This window comes from Doryrhamphus excisus, linkage group LG19 (assembly GCF_037039965.1).
Source record: "Doryrhamphus excisus strain RoL-2023G ecotype Guam linkage group LG19, RoL_Dexc_Guam_v1.1, whole genome shotgun sequence".
Taxonomy (NCBI): Eukaryota; Metazoa; Chordata; class Actinopteri; order Syngnathiformes; family Syngnathidae; genus Doryrhamphus; species Doryrhamphus excisus.
The window spans coordinates 15,424,238-15,442,853 of record NC_136375.1 but is presented as its reverse complement, the minus strand read 5'-3'; the positions used below and the strand labels follow the sequence as shown (position 1 = coordinate 15,442,853).

The 18,616-nt window shown below is 45.2% G+C and overlaps 1 protein-coding gene across 3 annotated transcripts in view; it reads right to left on the bottom strand.

Annotated features, from left to right (window-relative positions):
• The window catches only part of syne1b (spectrin repeat containing, nuclear envelope 1b), a 104,133-nt gene that overhangs the window by 22,495 nt on the left and 63,022 nt on the right, over positions 1-18,616 (bottom strand). For all 3 annotated transcript variants that reach the window (XM_078799050.1, XM_078799051.1, XM_078799052.1), the window contains 34 exons: positions 18,170-18,355; positions 17,978-18,100; positions 17,722-17,904; positions 17,508-17,651; positions 15,994-16,164; positions 15,749-15,883; positions 15,567-15,680; positions 15,321-15,482; positions 14,332-14,526; positions 13,014-13,190; positions 12,293-12,484; positions 11,051-11,182; positions 10,875-10,975; positions 9,035-9,188; positions 8,849-8,959; positions 8,625-8,780; positions 8,339-8,548; positions 7,061-7,162; positions 5,786-5,905; positions 5,523-5,723; positions 5,276-5,449; positions 5,078-5,209; positions 4,799-4,995; positions 4,590-4,722; positions 4,317-4,499; positions 4,098-4,247; positions 3,853-4,029; positions 3,617-3,772; positions 3,395-3,550; positions 3,058-3,228; positions 2,793-2,926; positions 640-844; positions 378-560; positions 25-171 (listed from right to left, as the gene is read on the bottom strand). In XM_078799050.1, the coding sequence (XP_078655176.1) occupies positions 25-171; positions 378-560; positions 640-844; positions 2,793-2,926; positions 3,058-3,228; positions 3,395-3,550; positions 3,617-3,772; positions 3,853-4,029; positions 4,098-4,247; positions 4,317-4,499; positions 4,590-4,722; positions 4,799-4,995; positions 5,078-5,209; positions 5,276-5,449; positions 5,523-5,723; positions 5,786-5,905; positions 7,061-7,162; positions 8,339-8,548; positions 8,625-8,780; positions 8,849-8,959; positions 9,035-9,188; positions 10,875-10,975; positions 11,051-11,182; positions 12,293-12,484; positions 13,014-13,190; positions 14,332-14,526; positions 15,321-15,482; positions 15,567-15,680; positions 15,749-15,883; positions 15,994-16,164; positions 17,508-17,651; positions 17,722-17,904; positions 17,978-18,100; positions 18,170-18,355 (5,367 nt within the window). The remainder of the gene's footprint in view (positions 1-24; positions 172-377; positions 561-639; positions 845-2,792; positions 2,927-3,057; positions 3,229-3,394; positions 3,551-3,616; positions 3,773-3,852; positions 4,030-4,097; positions 4,248-4,316; positions 4,500-4,589; positions 4,723-4,798; positions 4,996-5,077; positions 5,210-5,275; positions 5,450-5,522; positions 5,724-5,785; positions 5,906-7,060; positions 7,163-8,338; positions 8,549-8,624; positions 8,781-8,848; positions 8,960-9,034; positions 9,189-10,874; positions 10,976-11,050; positions 11,183-12,292; positions 12,485-13,013; positions 13,191-14,331; positions 14,527-15,320; positions 15,483-15,566; positions 15,681-15,748; positions 15,884-15,993; positions 16,165-17,507; positions 17,652-17,721; positions 17,905-17,977; positions 18,101-18,169; positions 18,356-18,616) is intronic.

The following is an 18,616-nucleotide window of genomic DNA, read 5'->3' as shown; positions in this document are numbered from 1 at the left end:
AACAAACGACACATTTTTCCCGACTTTCAGCTCCTGCATGCGTTGCTTGATGAGGGTCAGGTCGGTGGAGCCGTTGGGGTCTTGCACCTTCAGGGCCTCCTCGGCTTCAACCACCCAGCTCACGAGGGAGTCCAGCTGGTGGTTGAAGGTTTCGTAGTCGTGTACGCCGGTCTGGAGGAGAGAGAGGACGCAGATGTCAACATCGTACCTCACTGTACATAAATACGGTAGACTTAGTATTTTGATACTGCTGAAAGGCAGTACATTATATCCTGATTGAGTACTTTAAGAGTCACTGTAGTTTTCTGAATACAATGAAGGTATATGTATATGTAGTATAAGTATATGTATATGTTTTCCTTGCAAACATTGTCCACCTGCAGGGTGATGAGTTGTCTGGTCAGCGCTTGTTCCACAGCCGCTAGCCGCTGGGAAAGCGCCAGATGATCAGACTGAACGGTGGCTGCTGCTGAGGTGTCCACCTGCTGCTTCAGCTGATCTCCCAGTTCTTGGAGAACCTGCAGGGAGGCCTGCACCGGTGCGTGGGAGCGCAGAACCTCCTGCACGGATGCACATAGCAGTTTTTACAATCAACGCCGCAAAAAAAAAAAAAAATTTTACAAGGCATGTCCGACTCACGCCGCAGTCTTGGATCCAGGCGGACACTTGCTCGTCAGCGACGTCCTTGTCGCAGGCCGTCTTGAGGAGCTGGTCGGCTTTCTCCTCCAGCAGCTGGATGCCGTCGCCGCTCTGCTCATGCAGCTCCTTGTAGCGCTGCCACAGCTGGTGGAGAGCTTTGCTGCTCCTCAGACGCTCCGCTATCTCCTCCAGGAGGCCCGCCCACCTAATCATGGGAGGAACCGTTCATCGTTAAAGATCCCCTCGCCCCTTGTTCTCCCAAACAACAATTGGAATAAAAATCACTTGCTTGCTACACTTTTGAAAGATGAGGCACTCAAACGTTAGTCTCTGAAGCTGCGGACATGTACAGCGTCTGACTCAAACCTAGCATCTTTTCTGGACTATAAGTCGCTCCGGAGTATAAGTCGCACAAGACCAAAAATGCTTAATTAGGTAGCAAGAACATACATAAGTCACATGGGAGTATAAGTCACATTTTTTGCGGGTTTATTTACCGTATTTTCTGGACTATAAGTCGCTCCGGAGTATAAGTCGCACAAGGCCAAAAATGCATAAATAGGTAGAAAAAAAACATACATAAGTCACACTGGAGTATAAGTCGCATTTTTTGCGGGTTTATTTACTGTTTTTCCGGACTATAAGTTGCTCCGGAGTATAAGTCACATATGGCCAAAAATGCATAATGAGGTAGAACATACATAAGTCACTCCGGAGTACAAGTCGCACAAGACCAAAAATGCATAATTAGGTAGCAAGAACAGACATAAGTCGCACTGGAGTATAAGTCACACAAGGCCAAAAATACATAATTAGGTAGCAAGAACATACATAAGTTGCACTGGAGTATAAGTCGCATTTTTTGCGGGTTTATTTACCATATTTTCTGGACTATAAGTTGCTCCGGAGTATAAGTCGCACAAGGCCAAAAATGCATAATTAGGTAGAAAAAACATACATAAGTCACTCCGGAGTATAAGTCGCACAAGGCCAAAAATACATAATTAGGTAGCAAGAACATACATAAGTCGCACTGGAGTATAAGTCGCATTTTTTGCGGGTTTATTTACCATATTTTCTGGACTATAAGTCGCTCCGGAATATAAGTCGCACAAGGCCAAAAATGCATAATTAGGTAGAAAAAAAAAACATACATAAGTCACACTGGAGTATAAGTCGCATTTTTTGCGGGTTTATTTAACATTTTTCTGGACTATAAGTCGCTCCGGAGTATAAGTCGCATATGGCCAAAATGCATAATTAGGTAAAAAAAACATACATAAGTCACTCTGGAGTATAAGTCGCACAAGGCCAAAAATGCATAATTAGGTAGCAAGAACATACATAAGTTGCACTGGAGTATAAGTCGCATTTTTTGCGGGATTATTTACTATTTTTCTGGACTATAAGTCGCTCCGGAGTATAAGTCGCACAAGGCCAAAAATGCATAATTAGGTAGAAAAAAACATACATAAGTCGCACTGAAGTATAAGTCGCATATGGCCAAAAATGCATAATGAGGTAGAAAAAACATACATAAGTCACTCCGGAGTACAAGTCACACAAGGCCAAAAATGCATAATTAGGTAGCAAGAACATACATAAGTCGCACTGGAGTATAAGTTGCATTTTTTGCGGGTTTATTTACCGTATTTTCTGGACTATAAGTCGCTCCGGAGTATAAGTAGTATAAATAATAAGACTTCACTACACATCTTAAAATGGAGCTCTGCCAACAATCTGTCACAGAGAATAATAATAATAATTATTATTATTAGATTATTATAAGAACTATCGTGATTATTATAATTATTATATTAATTATATATAATATCATTGTTATATTTGCATATTTTACACAATAACAATATAATTATTATTATTTTAATTTTATTGTAATTATTATAATATTTTATTATTTTTAAAATATTTAAATATAAATATAAAATAATAAATAATAATAGCAGATTGCATGACAATTTTACAGATACAATAATACCAGGTGGACTGTTACGTGTAAAATATATAGTCTGCCCCCCCCCCCCCTGTAAATTTTGTCATATCAATGCGGCCCGCGGGTCAAAAAGTTTGCCCACCCCTGGGATAAGCAGTAGAAAATGAATGAATGAATGAATGAATGAATGAACGAACACCTTGCATTGGTATCCTTGAGGGCATGATTGAGGGACTCCGACACGGACGGGTGACACTCTTTCAGTAGCTGGTGAGTCACGGCAGCGAACCTCCTCAGGCTGCTCTCCTGCTTCTCCAGCTCCTCTTGCAAGACCTGGAGACAGAACGTATGGATGAAGATACGTATGCAACAATCAGGCCACAATAAAGATCCCCTTCTGTGGGAGGGGGGCGGGGGGGGGGGGGGGGTCCCAAAACCCCCAAATGTAGCAAACTTGGACATACCAGTAGACTTTGCGCCTGCTGCTGAACAGCCTCCAACGAGCCGGTGAGGAGGCGGAAGCGAGACACGGAGTACCTTCCCTCCATGAGGTAGCCATTAATCTCCTCTGAGGCTCGTTTGTAAAGACTCCACTGATCCACCACTGACGTCAGGCTGATCTTCAACTGAGCGATCTGGGAGTATGTATGGTTTAGTGTGAGCTATTCTAGATATACTATATAGATATACTTCAGTTGTCACAAAGTTCTCGTTCATGTTTCACGATGTGGTCCTCACTGGGAAAACCTTTGGACAGCCATGGAATTAAAAAAAAAAAAAAAAAAGTCATAGTGTGCTTACAAGGTGGTCCAGGTTGGCCCAGGTATGATTGACACCCTGCAGCGTCTCCATGACGATAGCACAAGCCTCATCTGTTTTGTTCTGGACCAGCGCACAACCCTGCTCCTCCACTCGCTCCAGTTCCTTCTCTTTGTCCTTCAGCAGGTCCTCCATCTCCTGAAAAGATGGATCTGGAATTTTAAAAGGAGTTTTGTGGGTGACCACAACACGCAGAAGTGTTACCCGGCAGTCCTTGAGGGCATTCTGGACGGACGCGAGGTCCTCTATGCGGTGCTTCCTCTTCAATCGCTCCTCTTGGGTTCCCATCCAGGTCTTCAGGGCTTGAACGTTGCTCTCGTACTCCAACCACATCTGCAGCAGGGTCTCCAGAAACTGGATCTGCAAGTGTAAGTCAATGTTTTCACTTTCTGTTTCTGTCCCGGGAGAAGAATTTTTTATTTTTTTTCTTCTGTCCTCACCCGCTCGTTGATGCGGCCTTGCAGGACCTGCCAGCGCCGGTTCATGACTCCGAGGCGCTCCGCAAAGTCCGTCTTATCACTGCGTCTGGTCTCCACATCGTGGCCGCTCAGGTGCAGTACAGACTGGTTGACAAAGTCCACCGTCAGCTGCTTGCAGGTTAGATCCACTCTGAAGCCCTGAGAGCGGAGAACTTCGGATCAGCGGGTCTGCCAGGACAGTTGAGGACATTTGTTCCACCACCCACCTTGTATTTCTGCAAGTAGTCCTGAATCACATGCGATCCCACCGCACTCTTTAGGTTCTCCTCGTCCTCTTCCATGACGTTCTCCATCAGCGATATCCAGTTAAAGAGCTCCGAGATGGCGTGACGGGATGCCAGCTTCTCCATTTGGATCTGAGGAACACGCACGAGTGACTGGACTGGACTGGGTTTTTTTTAAGAGGACACCTGACTAAGCGCTACCTGATGCAGCTTCTCCTGCACGACCGGGATGCGCGTGAAGAGCTCGCTCCACTGATTGTCGATGCGAGCCAGGTCGGACCGCAGAGACGCCGTGTCCGCCTTCTTCAGCCGCAGCAGCTGGTTGCCCTCCGACACCACGGAGCTCTTCAGGCTGGATTTACTCTCGGCTTCCTTGGAAAAGTCCTGAGACGGAGAAGAATATTAGGTGCTCATGGCCGTGATGCCACCTCTGAGCCTGTCCAGCAATAAACTCGTGATCTTCTGCGTCCTCACCAGAAAAGCAGAAAGGTGGTCTCGGATGGTTTCCAGCTCCTGCGGAACCAAGACCGCCTGCGTGTTCCAGAATTCCAAACGCTCCAGAGCGGATTGCAGCCATTGGCTCAGCTCCCCACACTGCCTCTGATACCTGCACGGAAAAAGAACATCAGCGTGAAGTTGCTCTGCGGGGGAAGCGGTTTCCAAAGTTGGGTGAGGTTCCTCGCCTGGTCCAATGTTTGAGTATGGCCTCCAGGCGCTGCAGCTCCTTGTTGACCTTGCCGGTGTTGTCCAGCCAGTGTTCTCCCAGGACTGCCAGTTGATTTTCCAAAGCGGGACAGCACACCGACTGCAGGAGATGTTTGCCTTCACCCAGGACCTGCTGGAGCTTGGGTTGGTGCTCCATCAGCTTCCCCTTCAGACCCTTGGGCCGTGGAGGAGGAGAACGAGGAGCTACAGTGATGCCGTCGCTGATGCCTGAAGCAGTCATCCCGTCATTATCGTACCTGATACAGCGAAATGCGCTCCGTCAGCTTCTCCTCCGTCTCCTCCACCAAGGCGACCGCGGGAATGTTTTCCTCCACGGCCTCCATCTGGAGATCCAGGCTTTGGTAATCCTGCACCAATCTGCGCCACGCCTGACAAAACAGAACAAATGAACTACCAATGTTTGTCCCATTTTAACGGACGTGGTCTTATCTCACCTCCAGGATGCCCTCAAGCTCCACACCTTTACTGTGAGCTCGCTTGAGGACTCCCTGGGCCTGGTTGAGCGTCTCCTCCAGGACTTGTTTCTCTCTGGGAAGCATCAAGCTGCTAATTTTCCTGTAGTAGGTCTCGGTTAAAATCATGTGTGACTCCAGACCCTGAAAGAACTCCTACAGGACACCAACGCACACATGAGCTGGTCTGCTCGCTCAACGCGGCGGCGCCGATGAAAGACAAGAGGACCTTATGTTTGTCAAGGTGGTTCTGGACTTCCTCAACCGAGGTGGCGATGATCCTCTGACGGGCGGCCATCTTGCCGCCGGCTGTGTCCACCATCTCGGTGAGGTCCTGCAGAGCGCGCTCGTACTGCTGCTTGAGAGCCATGTTCTGGTTCAGCCCGCTGCGACGGGACACCACGGTCATCACCAGCTCCTCGTAGGCGTCCTGAGGGTAACAGTTTTTTTTTTTTAACATTGCCAACGTTCAGGCTCCAATCTGCTTCTCACCTGAACTTTTAGTATCTTGTCTGCTGAGATCTGATCCACTTGCAGCAATGCTCCCCTGCTTTTCAGCTCCGTGATCTTCTGCTCAAATTCTTTCAGGCTGTCCTCGGTGCTGGAGATAACCTGAGAGAAGGACAGGAAGTGAGCGTACATCCGTCATCCTGATGTTTTCTTTTCGATGCATTGAAGATACAGTCATTGAAAGAAGTATTAGCACACCCTTTCTTTGTTCCCTTTAATACCCGATACAAATAAAAGGTACATTTGTTTGGACAGATTATATTTCATCCTCATCCTGATTTAATATTTCATTATTATTTATTATTTATTTCATCCAAAAAGAAAATTAGAAAGGAAGGGAATCAGAAGATTAGTTTTAAACAGGAAGCAATACGTAAAGCGAGGAGAACACACATCTGCAAGTGCTGCTATAGTTAGCGAGTACCGTATTTTCCGGATTATAAGTGGCACTTTTTTTTCATAGGTTGGCTGTTCCTGTGACTTATACTCCAGAGCGACTTATACATGAAAAAAATGTTTATGTTGCATAAACACTGGACACCTTTTGTGTTCATGTTTATTTTTTGTGTAGCTGAATAAGCATTGTGTTAGCATATCTTACACCTATTCAGCCTGTTCTTTATTTTTTTATTATTGTTAGAACTTGCCTTCCAAGATGGCGTAATGTCTGTTTTGGTCAAGTAGTTTGGAAAATGAATTACCCACAAAAAGTGCGACTTATGTATGTTTTTTTTGTAGCTAATGATGTATTTTTGGCCTTGTGCGACTTATACTCCGGAGCAACATATAGTCCAGAAAATATGGTATATATCTTTTTTTTTTTTTTTACTATGAACTACTAGATTGGTTAACTTGTTCTTATACTTGGCTACCGTAACTTCAAACATTGTCGGTTTTGTTTAATTTTTTTTTGTTTAATTAGAGCCGAAAAAGGGAGTGAAATGGTATAGATGAGTCTGTTACAGTTCAATTTTTACGGTTAAAATAAGTCAAATACAAATACAAGGCATTCAGAAGACGCATTCAAAGACATGTGACGATATGATACGTGATGAGACAGCAGCCGCCGCAGGAAGAACGTTACAGAAACTGGAAATAACAAGGAACCTTCCCAATGCTAACGTGTGTATGTCTAATTTTGTTTTTTTTTTTATGTCTGTTTAAATATTACATGTGGCGTACCCCAGGGGTCAACACTGGGACCAAAACGTTTTCCTCCACTTTATACTCTTGCAGTCAAGAAAACCGGGTGTTTACCTGCAGCTGCTCCGAGGCCGGCCTCTCCACGGCCGCTGCTAGCACCTGCAGGACCTGACACTTGGTTTCCATTAACGATGTCTGGAGAAGCTGCAATTCCGTCTGCGTTCAATAAAAAAATAAAAAAAAATCATTATTATATTTTTAAAATGTACTCAAAGTATCACTCAAAGTCTTCCACGTAACGTCCCATCATCTTCAGAGGGATGGATGGATGGGGATAGATAGATAGAGCAGTGATTTTCAAGCACTGTCCCTCGGCACACTAGTGTACCTTGAGAAACCGTCAGGTGTGCCGTGAGGAATTATCCAATATCACTTTTTATAATGAACATTTATTAATCATCATTTGCAAATATTATAATATAATAGCCATTATGTCAATAGTATACATGGACCCAAATATTCCAGTTGCATTTGGTTTATTTGCTCAAACGGAAAGATGGAATATTCCTTTAACCAATCAGATTGAGGTATCTTGTACCCGCTCAAACGGAAAGTTGCCAGGGTGCCTTCTTCTTCTTCTGTTGTTTATTGGCGGTTGGCAAGCAGCTTTCGTGAAACAGAATCTAAACCCTTCTATACTTTATTCATAAGTGCAGTTTTATTAAAAAAGAAAATATATATCTATATAAAATATTAGCAAGATTGAATTTGATCTTTTTCCTGTTTAAATTGATCCCGGGTGCGTTCTTTCAGCGCATGCTCAGATATGACGTAAGACGCAGATCCAGACGTTCTTCACTTTTAAAAATGGAGGCCAGCAATCGGCACTGGACTAAGCAAAGTTTGTTTTTGGATTCAAACTAAATTTCAAGACTGGATGAACGGAAAACTGGCAATAAGGAGTTATTCCGACAAGTGAAAGAACAACTCGAGGAAGTCGCTATCACGTGATGTTGATGTTTACGTTTTACTGGGCATGCCCTATTGACTATTCTGGTTTGATTTTCACGGCGCATGTAGACAAGAGATTGGAATATTCCTTTCTATGGATACCATTGTTTCCCGAAAGGTCATTCGGAAAGATAAAAACGTGTCTGTGGTGTAAAGACCGGCATAGCAATGTAATATTGGTCCGTGTGGCAACACCTACCTTGTTCCTCCGATGGACTTTTTGACGCACGTGTGAGGTCGTGGTGACATTTTGGAACATTTTTGGTTAGTGGTGTGCCACAAGATTTTTATAATGTAAAAAAAAACGTGCCGTGGCTCAAAAAAGGTTGAAAAACACTGAGATAGAGTGATAGATAGAGTGCATGTTTGGATCAAACCCACCTGATAGGCTGAGAGTTCCTGAGTCCTGGTCCTCAAGTGGTCACAGCTTTGACCCAGGGCACTGTCCAGAGCCCCCAGTCTCTCCTTCAGCCAGTCCAGATTGTCCTGGAGCAGAGTCCGCTCCTCTTGCCTCAACCCGCTGGACCCTGCGAGCGAAGCCTGGCTGAGTGACACCTCCTCTTTCACGCGTCGAAGATCCTCCTTCAACATCTGCAGAAAAGATGCCATGGTATTTTTTTCCCCGTCGTTGCCTGAAGAAGGAGGTGCCATTATTTTGTTTGTGTACCTCTTGCTTTTGCAGCCGAGCTTCCGCGTTGTCGCCCGGCATGAGAGAGCCGGAGAAGACGTGGGTCTCCACAGCGTCCATCCAGGAGGAGGTGGACGACACGGCTGTGTAGAGCTGCTGCTCCGTCAGCGCCGCTTGGGTCTCGCCGCCGCCAGGCTGTGCAGAAAAGACTCAGTGCAAAGTTCCATGAGGAGATTCATGCAAGGCGTCGATGAAGGACAAACCTGAGAGGCCATCACGTCCATGCTCATCCTGAAGCTGTCATAAAGACGCGTCAGTGACGACGCGTCGGTTTGATGTTCTCCTTTCAAAAGCGTAGCCGCGCAAGAATAAACCTGTGAAAAAAAAAAAAAAAACACAATTCTTGCTCACTTCCTGTCTTTTTTGGAATAGTTGCTTTTACGTCCTACCGGTGGCTTGTGTTCCTGCTCCAGGTTTTTCTGCATCAGGTCCAGTTTGGTTTTGAGCTCCAGACTGAGGCTCTCCCACCTTTGCCTCATCTGCTCCCGTGCGCCGTCGGCCTCCCTCTCGGCCAAAGTCGCCGCTGAAAATGGTTCTGATGCGCTGCACGTACACACACAAAACTCATTTAACAATTCAGCTAACCACATGCTAACCACTCATTCACCGTTTGGTCGAGAATAAACTCATACACATGGGAATAAGACAATGTAGCAGGAGGGATCACAGTGCTCCTTGCTATAGTTAGCGAGTACTGTATTTTCCGGACTATAAGTGGCACTTTTTTTCATAGGTTGGCTGTTCCTGTGACTTATACTCCAGAGCGACTTATACATGAAAAAAAATTTTATGTTCCATAAACACTGGACAACTTTTCTGTTCATGTTTATTTTTTGTGTAGCTGAATAAGCATTGTGTTAGCATATCTTACACCTATTCAGCCTGTTCTTTATTCTTTTATTAATGTTAGAACTTGCCTTCCAAGATGGCGTAATGTCTGTTTGGAAAATTAATTACCCACAAAAAGTGCAACTTATGTATGTTTTTTTTTTTTACCTAATTATGCATTTTTGGCCTTGTGCGACTTATACTCCGGAGCGACTTATAGTCTAGAAAATATGTTATATATCTTTTTTTTTTTTTTTTTTACTATGAACTAATAGATTGGTTAACTTGTTCTTATACTTGGCTAGCGTAACGGTTTCGTTTTTTGACAGCCAGAGTCTAATTAGAGCCAAAAAAGGGAGTGAAATGGTATAGATGAGTCTGTTACAGTTCAATTTACAGTCGTCCCTTGTCTCACTGCGCTTCAGATTTCGGGTTTTTTCCAAGCATGAAAAACGGTTAAAAGAAGTCAAATACAAATACAAGGCATTCAGAAGATGCATTCAAAGACATGTGATGATATGATACGTGATGAGACAGCAGCCGCCGCAGGAAGAACGTTACAGAAACTGGAAATAACAAGGAACCTTCTAATTTTGTTTTTTTATGTCTACTATATTGGGTAGCAGGAGTGTCATTTCATATCTGGGGGGGGGGCTCTAACAATATTTAAAAGTGGATTTAGGAGGTAGTAAATGAGTTTTCTGTGTTGTAACTACCAAAATATGACATAAGGATAGTCGTAGAAATGACTTAGCACAGTCAGATGTGGAAGTAATTAACCTTGATTATGGTTTCTGGTGCATTTTGTGGTGCATTCAAGGACTGCTGAATGAAGTGTGGAATGGTAACGCTTGAGAAAAACGTTAGCAATGAAACCAAGACAAACAAGAAGATATGTTAGCTGTGTATGTTATTCCTCTCTCCTACATGGTGTTTTCATTACAATGTATCATTGTGGATTATGCAAATAAGGCGATGATGTCATCATGCCCCACCCCTTAAACATTCATTCATTTTCTACCGCTTTTTCCTCACGAGGGTCGCGGGGGTGCTGGAGCCTATCCCAGCTGTCTTCGGGCGAGAGGCGGGGTACACCCTGGACTGGTGGCCAGCCAATCACAGGGCACATATAGACAAACAACCATTCACACTCACATTCATACCTATGGACAATTTGGAGTGGCTAATTAACCTAGCATGTTTTTGGAATGTGGGAGGAAACCGGAGTACCCGGAGAAAACCCACGCATGCACGGGGAGAACATGCAAACTCCACACAGAGATGGCCGAGGGTGGGAATTGAACCCTGGTCTCCTAGCTGTGACCGCCGTGCCGCCCCCCCCTTAAACATGTCCATGTATAAATGATGTTTGTATGAGAATGACGGGATGTTCTAGTATACTTGGTGGCGCCGGGTGAGGCCTGCTGGATGAGGATCTCCTCTCCTCTGCTGGCCACCGACTGGAGAAGCTTCTTCTGCTCCGCGAGCTGCTCCTCCAGTTCCTACACGACAACAAGACATCACGTCAAGGGAGACTTGGAAGTAGAAAAGGACGGGTTAAACGTGCAAAGACGCACCCTTTGGCTCTGAAGACTGTCCTGGTGCTGCTGGGAGCGTGTGGTCCTGGCCTGGGCCACCCAGTCCTGCACGCTGGGACTTTGAGAGAGACTGGAGTCCGACTCGCTGTCCTCCTGCTCCTGAAGGGAACCCTACAAGAGCACACCATACAAAACATAAGAAATGGACAACTTGTACATACGTAGTTCCTTCACTTCAACACACTTGAACTAAACACATTGTGAAGCGGCAACATTGGGACAAATTCTGCTTCTGGCTACTCCTTTTCGGACATGATGAACTGGATAAATGCATCATGTACTTCAGTGATTCCCAAAGTGTGGGCTGTGGTGGTCACTGTAGGGTCTCAAACACGCGGCCCGCGGGCCAAATGTGGCACGCAGGACACTACTTTGAGGCCCCCGCCTCAAAAAATGAAAGTTTAATGTTAGTGCGGCCCGCGCAAGTTTGATACGGATGCTGTATGGTATCATGTACCCAGAAAAAATTATTACGTTTGATTCATGTTCATGTTAAAGGTTAAATAACTGTTAATAGTTATCCTCCCTATCCGTGTGGAAGTGGTAAGTTTTTGGCTATTTAAGTTGAAAGGAAATAACTTGGAGGCTACCGTTTAGGTCGCTAGCTCTCTAGTTTGCCAGTTAGCATGTGTCTCAAGACCCTGCAGTTGCGCAATATGTTGTAAATAAAAAGAGTATAAATGTGACTATAGTCGTGTTTTGTCATGTCTACAGGGCTCTAATGATGCTTTGTTCATTTTAATCTGAAAAAAAATAATTTGTCTACCCACCAACTATATGTGGTTTCTTAAGTTTTTATTATTTGCCTTTTTATTATTATTATAATATTTATTTATTTATAACTGATTGATTGATTTTCTTTATTTTTGATTTGTTAACAGTGGAATGTTTTATCAGAGCTTTTCTTGTAGAAAATTGGAACCAAAGCACAGTTTTTTTAATTTATTTGTTTTTAATAAATGCGTTTTTTTTTGTTTTTTTTTGGAAAACCTTATGCGGCCCAGTCTCACCCAGACCCGAGCTCCAGTGGCCCCCAAGTTTAGAGTGAGATCCCCCCATGTAGTAACGGGTATAATATATAACAACTGTAGTAAAGACATATAATATGATTTACCAGACAGATGTGGTGTTATATTCAGGGAATATGAATATGAATATGATAATTGCATTGATGACCTGGATGAAGATCAAGACACCGTAGATCATCGTCAACAAACAAACCTGCATGTTGTTCCGCTTGTCCTGCAGCATCTTCTGCAGCTCCAGCAGGCCGCCCTTCAGCGTCCGCAACTTCCGGGCCAGCCGCTCCACGTCGGCCCGCGTCTCGGCGCGGCCCTCCAGCAGCAGGTTCTCGCTGTGCACGGACAGCTCGGAGAGGGCCAGCACTTTCTCCTCGATGTCCAGCAACATGTTCTGCAGCAGCAGAAAGAGAGAAGCCAGCTCAAACATGGCGCCGCCTGCCTACAGCATCTCCTCTTCTTGAAGGCACAACGGATGGCAGCGGTCTGAATAGAACCTGCCCTTCCCCGTCTACACCGGCCAGGGTTCTCCCATTATTCTCATCGTCGGCCCAGCCGTGCTGCCTGGAGTCCTCTGACATATAACGACTAATCCCTCCATGCTCTGCAGTACCAAAATTGCAAAGCCACGCTTCGGAGAAGCTTGTTTGGAATACAGATACTTTCTTTTGAGGTAGAGCGCCCGATGTTCCTGCACTGCCTCACAGTCAAGGATATTCCATAGGCTTTGTCACCAATCCCAACAGCGGGATCTATTCGTGGTCAGCCACAACACCCGACGACGCACAGAGACGCTGACATAATCTTCTTAGGAGCAGTGCTCGTGCGGCTAAGAAGCGAGCCAAGTCACTGTCCAGTCTTGTTTACCTGCCCCCGTTTTACTCATCATCAATTCTCCAAGAGCAAGAAGCTGAAAAGCTGACCTGACATTCCATGAGTCGCCACTCCGTGTCGCTCTCCTCTCCATCTTGTTCTTCCAGGATGGGAACAGCGGCGTTCCGTGTCAGAGCCAACCAGCGATCCAACTCCTCTGCCTGGGTTTGATAACGCTGCAGAGCCTGTTCCTGGCGTTGGCCCTCCAGGCGGTCACTGGCACACTCCTGCGGCAAGAACACACACACCTTTGCAACTCTTTCAAAGGATCTTTTAGAAGCTTTTGTGATATCCGGTGAGAATAGCAGGATACAAAAATATGTTTCCCGCAGGACTGCAATCTATATGTGGTGGTGGTGGGGTCTGAATTGCACGATTCAATTGGTGGATGGTGTTTGGGGGGGGTCAAAGCACTGAGCAAAAAGTGGGCGGGGCCACAGCAGGACCTGGTGCATGCTGAAAAGAGCAACACCAGGAGTGTTCAAGCTGCAGCATGGGGGCCCGCCTTTTGAAAAAATATAATTTAACAGGAAAACCAAAAAAAATGTAAGACTTAGCAGAACTAAAGATTAAATTCAAAATATTGAAAAAAAAAAAAGTTTGAGAAATTTGATGACAACATAATAAGAAAATATAACATCATTTCAATAGCATTAATTCGGATTTGCGGTTTCAAAATTTGACATTTTTTTTTTTTAAAAAAGCATATGAATGCGCATTTGCGTGTTCATATATTTACTGCCACCATATTTACTGTAGTATATATTCATGGTCCACCTGGTCTAAGTATTTGTTTATGTTCCTGTTCAAGGAACCAAGTATTAGGAACCAATAGCCAGCTACTGTAAATATAGAGCCAAAAACAGAGCCCCGCCCACTGTATTCCTTGTCCTGATTGGCTGTAGACCATTGTGAATCGAGCTCCTTCCGACCGTTTCCTGTTACGGTCAATGACGGCTAGCAAACTAGCTAACTGTGTTAGCTGCTTGCTAACCACCGATACAGAATAGATGAAGAAGCACCTAACCCCCAACGGAATAAATAAATCTCTGGTTCAAAGAGTAGGACAAGATGCGATATGTTTTAATAAGGATACAAAAACCCTACGGCTGAAATGGAAATGGCCATCGGAGCATCCTTTCATATATATATAACATATATAATCATTGTAAACAAATACAGTTGGCTAATTCTGGACTTATTGCAGGCTATTATGGGAACCGATCCCATGAATTTCTGGAATAATCTGTAAATAATGTATGCTAATGTGGTTAGCAACACAGATCCCTCCTGCGTGGGTGGTTTACTGCTCTGCCTCAGTTGAATGACGTGCTCCTGTGGCATGACCACATTCTGACCAAGTTCTACCTCCAGCAACTGCTGCTTCCCGGAGGCCTTCATGTGGATGGTGGCCATCCTCTCGGCCAGAACAGCCAGAGAAGACTGCATGGCCAGCTGGTCGGCCATGTCCGAGTCGGCGGAGGCGTCGGCCAGATCGTCGCTGAAGCTCGTCTGGAGCTTGTCAATGTCGTCCTGCACGCTCTGGAGCTCCTGGATCAGACCCTGCAAAGGACAGGTCAGGTTTTTTTCTAGTGGTTAGCGCACAGACCTCACAGCTAGAAGGACCAGGGTTCAATTCCCACCCTTGGCCATCTCTGTGTGGAGTTTGCATGTTCTCCCCATGCATGCGTGGGTTTTCTCCGGGTACTCCGGTTTCCTCCCACATTCTAAAAACATGCTAGGTTAATTAGCCACTCCAAATTGTCCATAGGTATGAATGTGAGTGTGAATGGTTGTTTGTCTATATGTGCCCTGTGATTGGCTGATGACCACCAGTCCAGGGTGTACCCCGCCTCTCGCCCGAAGACAGCTGGGATAGGCTCCAGCACCCCCGCGACCCCCGTGAGGAAAAGCGGTAGAAAATGAATGAATATTTTACAAAAGATTTTACAAAAAGTAATTTTTGTATTTATTATATTTTGTATTAAGCATGCTTAAATTATGTCCTCAATAATGTATTGCCTCAACTGCAGAAAGTATAATTTATTTTTTATTTTTAGAGAGGCCTTTTTTTAATTTTTGAAATTAAATGATTAAATATATTGGTTTCTTTTTTATTTTACATACATTATTTTACATGTGGCTGACTGACGTCAACATAAGTGGTTGTCAACATAACCAAAACTGCAACCAGCCATTGCGTGCGCATTTGCTAGTGACTGTGGCCAAAGGTTTTTGTTGTTATTGTGTATATTTGGATTATATGGTTATGTCATATGGTTATGTCATTGGAAAATATGCTGTAGATACTTCATTATACTGCATCTCCAAGAGAAGAGAAGGTTCTATGATCTCACCTCATGGCTCCTCATGTGGCTATCAGGACTCCTATCAGCCTCAAAGGGCTCGCTGAGTTTGGCCTCGAGGTGTTCCATTTTGGCCGAGATGGACTGCAGTGAGGCCTGGTAGTGCTGCTGCTTTTCCAGAGCTTCGTACAAGGATCTCTGCTTCTCGCTGATCTGTTTTCCAGAAACCAAAAAGTGACCTCATGTAACCGCTTTCAATGCTTGGCTGATACCTGCAAGTGCTGTGAGGGCACGTACCACGTTCTTCAACGTCTCCCATGAACGTTGCAAGTCGTCCAAGTTGGCCACAGACTCAAACGTAGGGTCGTACAGTTCTTGGACTGGAGCTCTTTTGAGTGAACCTCTTCCAGCCTGAGAAAATATTTCGATGAAAGGGCATCTCAGTCGAGAGAAAAGAAAGAATAATAAGACAGAGATACCTTGGCGGCGTCACTGTGAGCGACCGGCGAAGGAGAGCGACACACAGGAGGCGAGGACACCTCGCTGTTAGTGCCCTCCTCCCCAGACTCCTCCGTGACAGGAGACAGGAGGGTGTGGCAGCGGCCGGCCGTCATCTGACAACAAATGAGGAAAGCAGACTTGCCGAGTGAGGGAGCGCAGGAGGAGGGAGCAGTTGAAGTGAATTCGAAAAAAAAAAGATGGAAGTGTGTCGGGACTCGTCTACCATTACAGCCTGTGCCGACGCCATCTTCTCCGCTTCGAGCTCAGGCAACCCCTCCACGTCGCTCACTGTCAGCAACAGGGTAGCGTGCTTGGCCTTCACCGCCAACATCTTGCATTTGGAGTTGAGTGAGGCCATCTGCTCCTGGTAGCCTTTAATCTTCTGAGCCAGCTCCTGTTGGTTTATAACGCAGCTTTTCAAAGTCTAACATTGAGGGCCTCCCTCCAAGTAGCCCAATACCTCCTAATTATCCAGCTATAATAGTCACGCAACTCAGGGGTTTTCAAGGTCTAACGTTGAGAGTCTCTTGGTATAAAGCAATGATGCATGATAGCCTAGCAGTTTTCAAGGTCTAACACTGAGGGCCTCTCGGTATAAAGTAACAATGTATGTTAGCCTAGAGGTTTTCAAGGTCTAACATTGAGGGCCTCTCGGTATAAAGTAACAATGTATGTTAGCCTAGGGGTTTTCAAGGTCTAACATTGAGGGTCTCTCGGTATAAAGTAACAATGTATGTTAGCCTAGGGGTTTTCAAGGTCTAACATTGAAGGCCTCTCGGTATAAAGTAACAATGTATGTTAGCCTAGGGGTTTTCAAGGTCTAACATTGAGGGCCTCTCGGTATAAAGTAACAATGTATGTTAGCCTAGGGGTTTTCAAGGTCTAACATTGAGGGCCTCTCGGTATAAAGTAACAATGTATGTTAGCCTAGGGGTTTTCAAGGTCTAACATTGAAGGCCTCTCTGTATAAAGTAACAATGTATGTTAGCCTAGGGGTTTTCAAGGTCTAACATTGAGGGTCTCTCGGTATAAAGTAAAAATGTATGTTAGCCTAGGGGTTTTCAAGGTCTAACATTGAGGGCCTCTCTGTATAAAGTAACAATGTATGTTAGCCTAGGGGTTTTCAAGGTCTAACATTGAGGGCCTCTCGGTATAAAGTAACAATGTACGTATGTTAGCCTAGGGGTTTTCAAGGTCTAACATTGAGGGCCTCTCGGTATAAAGTAACAATGTATGTTAACCTAGGGGTTTTCAAGGTCTAACATTGAGGGCCTCTCGGTATAAAGTAACAATGTATGTTAGCCTAGGCATTTTCAAGGTCTAACATTGAGGGTCTCTGTATAAAGTAACAATGCATGACAGCCTAGGGGTTTTCAAAGTCCAACATTGAGGGACACTCGGTATAAAATAACAACGTATGTTAGCCTAGGGGTTTTCAAGGTCTAACATTGAGGACCTCTCGGTATAAAGTAACAATATATGATAGCCTAGGGGTTTTCAAGGTCTAACATTGAGGGCCTCTCAGTATGAAGTAACAATATATGTTAGCCTAGGGGTTTTCAAGGTCTAACATTGAGGGTCTCTCTGTATAAAGTAACAATGTATGTTAGCCAAGGCGTTTTCAAAGTCTAACATTGAGGGCCTCTCAGTATAAAGTAACAATGTATGTTAGCCAAGGCGTTTTCAAAGTCTAACATTGAGGGCCTCTCAGAATAAAGTAACAAGCGTGGCGCTTACTTCATGGTGAAGGATCTGGGCCTGCAGCTCCTGGATGTTGCTTGTGGTGATGGGGCGGTCCTGGATGACACGATGTGCTTCCTCTATCAGCCCCTGGAGGTCTCTCACTTCCTGTTCATACTGCTCGTACTGCACCACCGCCTCCTGGGAAAAAACATCACAGGATTTGTTCAAGAGGACAAAATCCGGACTTTCCGGATGCTTGCGGCTTCACCTGCAGGATGTTGCACTGCTGGATGGCCACGTGCTGCAAGTGGCTGGCATCCTGCTGCAGCCGCAGAGCCGTGCGGCAAATGGCCAGGTTGGGCATCACCTCTTCGGGGACCTGCAGAGTGCTCTGGCACAGCTGCACTGTCTGCACTTGCTGCTTGAAACTCTCCATGTCTGACAACAAACGCTGCCCGCCCCCCCAAGAAAAGAGGGTTACATTTACGAAGCGCAAAGCGGTCACGGGCACTTCTGGAGGCTACCTGTCTCTGAAACAGCTGCTCTTTAAGGCTTTGGCGCGCCAGCTCTGGTGACGTCAGCGTGGCTTGGACCTGCTCCAAAGCAACATGCAAGGCCTGCACCTCACACTCCAGAGCTTCCATACTCTGATTTATGGATGTATTATTATTATTATTACAACACAATGATAAAGCAGGCGTCGCAGCATGTTGTACCTTCTCGGCATCCTCCAAGCTCTGCAGCCGAGTCTTCATGCATTGCTGAAGCTCCTCGCCGTGTCGGCTGAGCTCACACACCTGCTGGCTCATGGACTCCACCTGCAAAACCTCCGACAGAAGCTCCACTTTCTCTGCCATTGATTCCAGGTCTCCGTGGAGCTCGCGGGACTCTCGAAGGACAGCCTGGGTGGAATGAACGTATAAGAGTCATCAAGGGGGAGAAACCAAACTTCTACTTCTACTCCTGTGTGTGATCCATTCACCTCTCATCTCCGTGGCAACAAACAATTCACAACAAAAAACAAGGATTATTATGGAGTTGGTTGTACAAATCTGGCTGTAGGGAATATTTTTTTAACTGTTAATAATTGTGATTTATATAGGTCTTCAACAGTTCGTGCACATAAATAGCTGCTGCTCCTCCATAGCACCTTTACCTCAAGG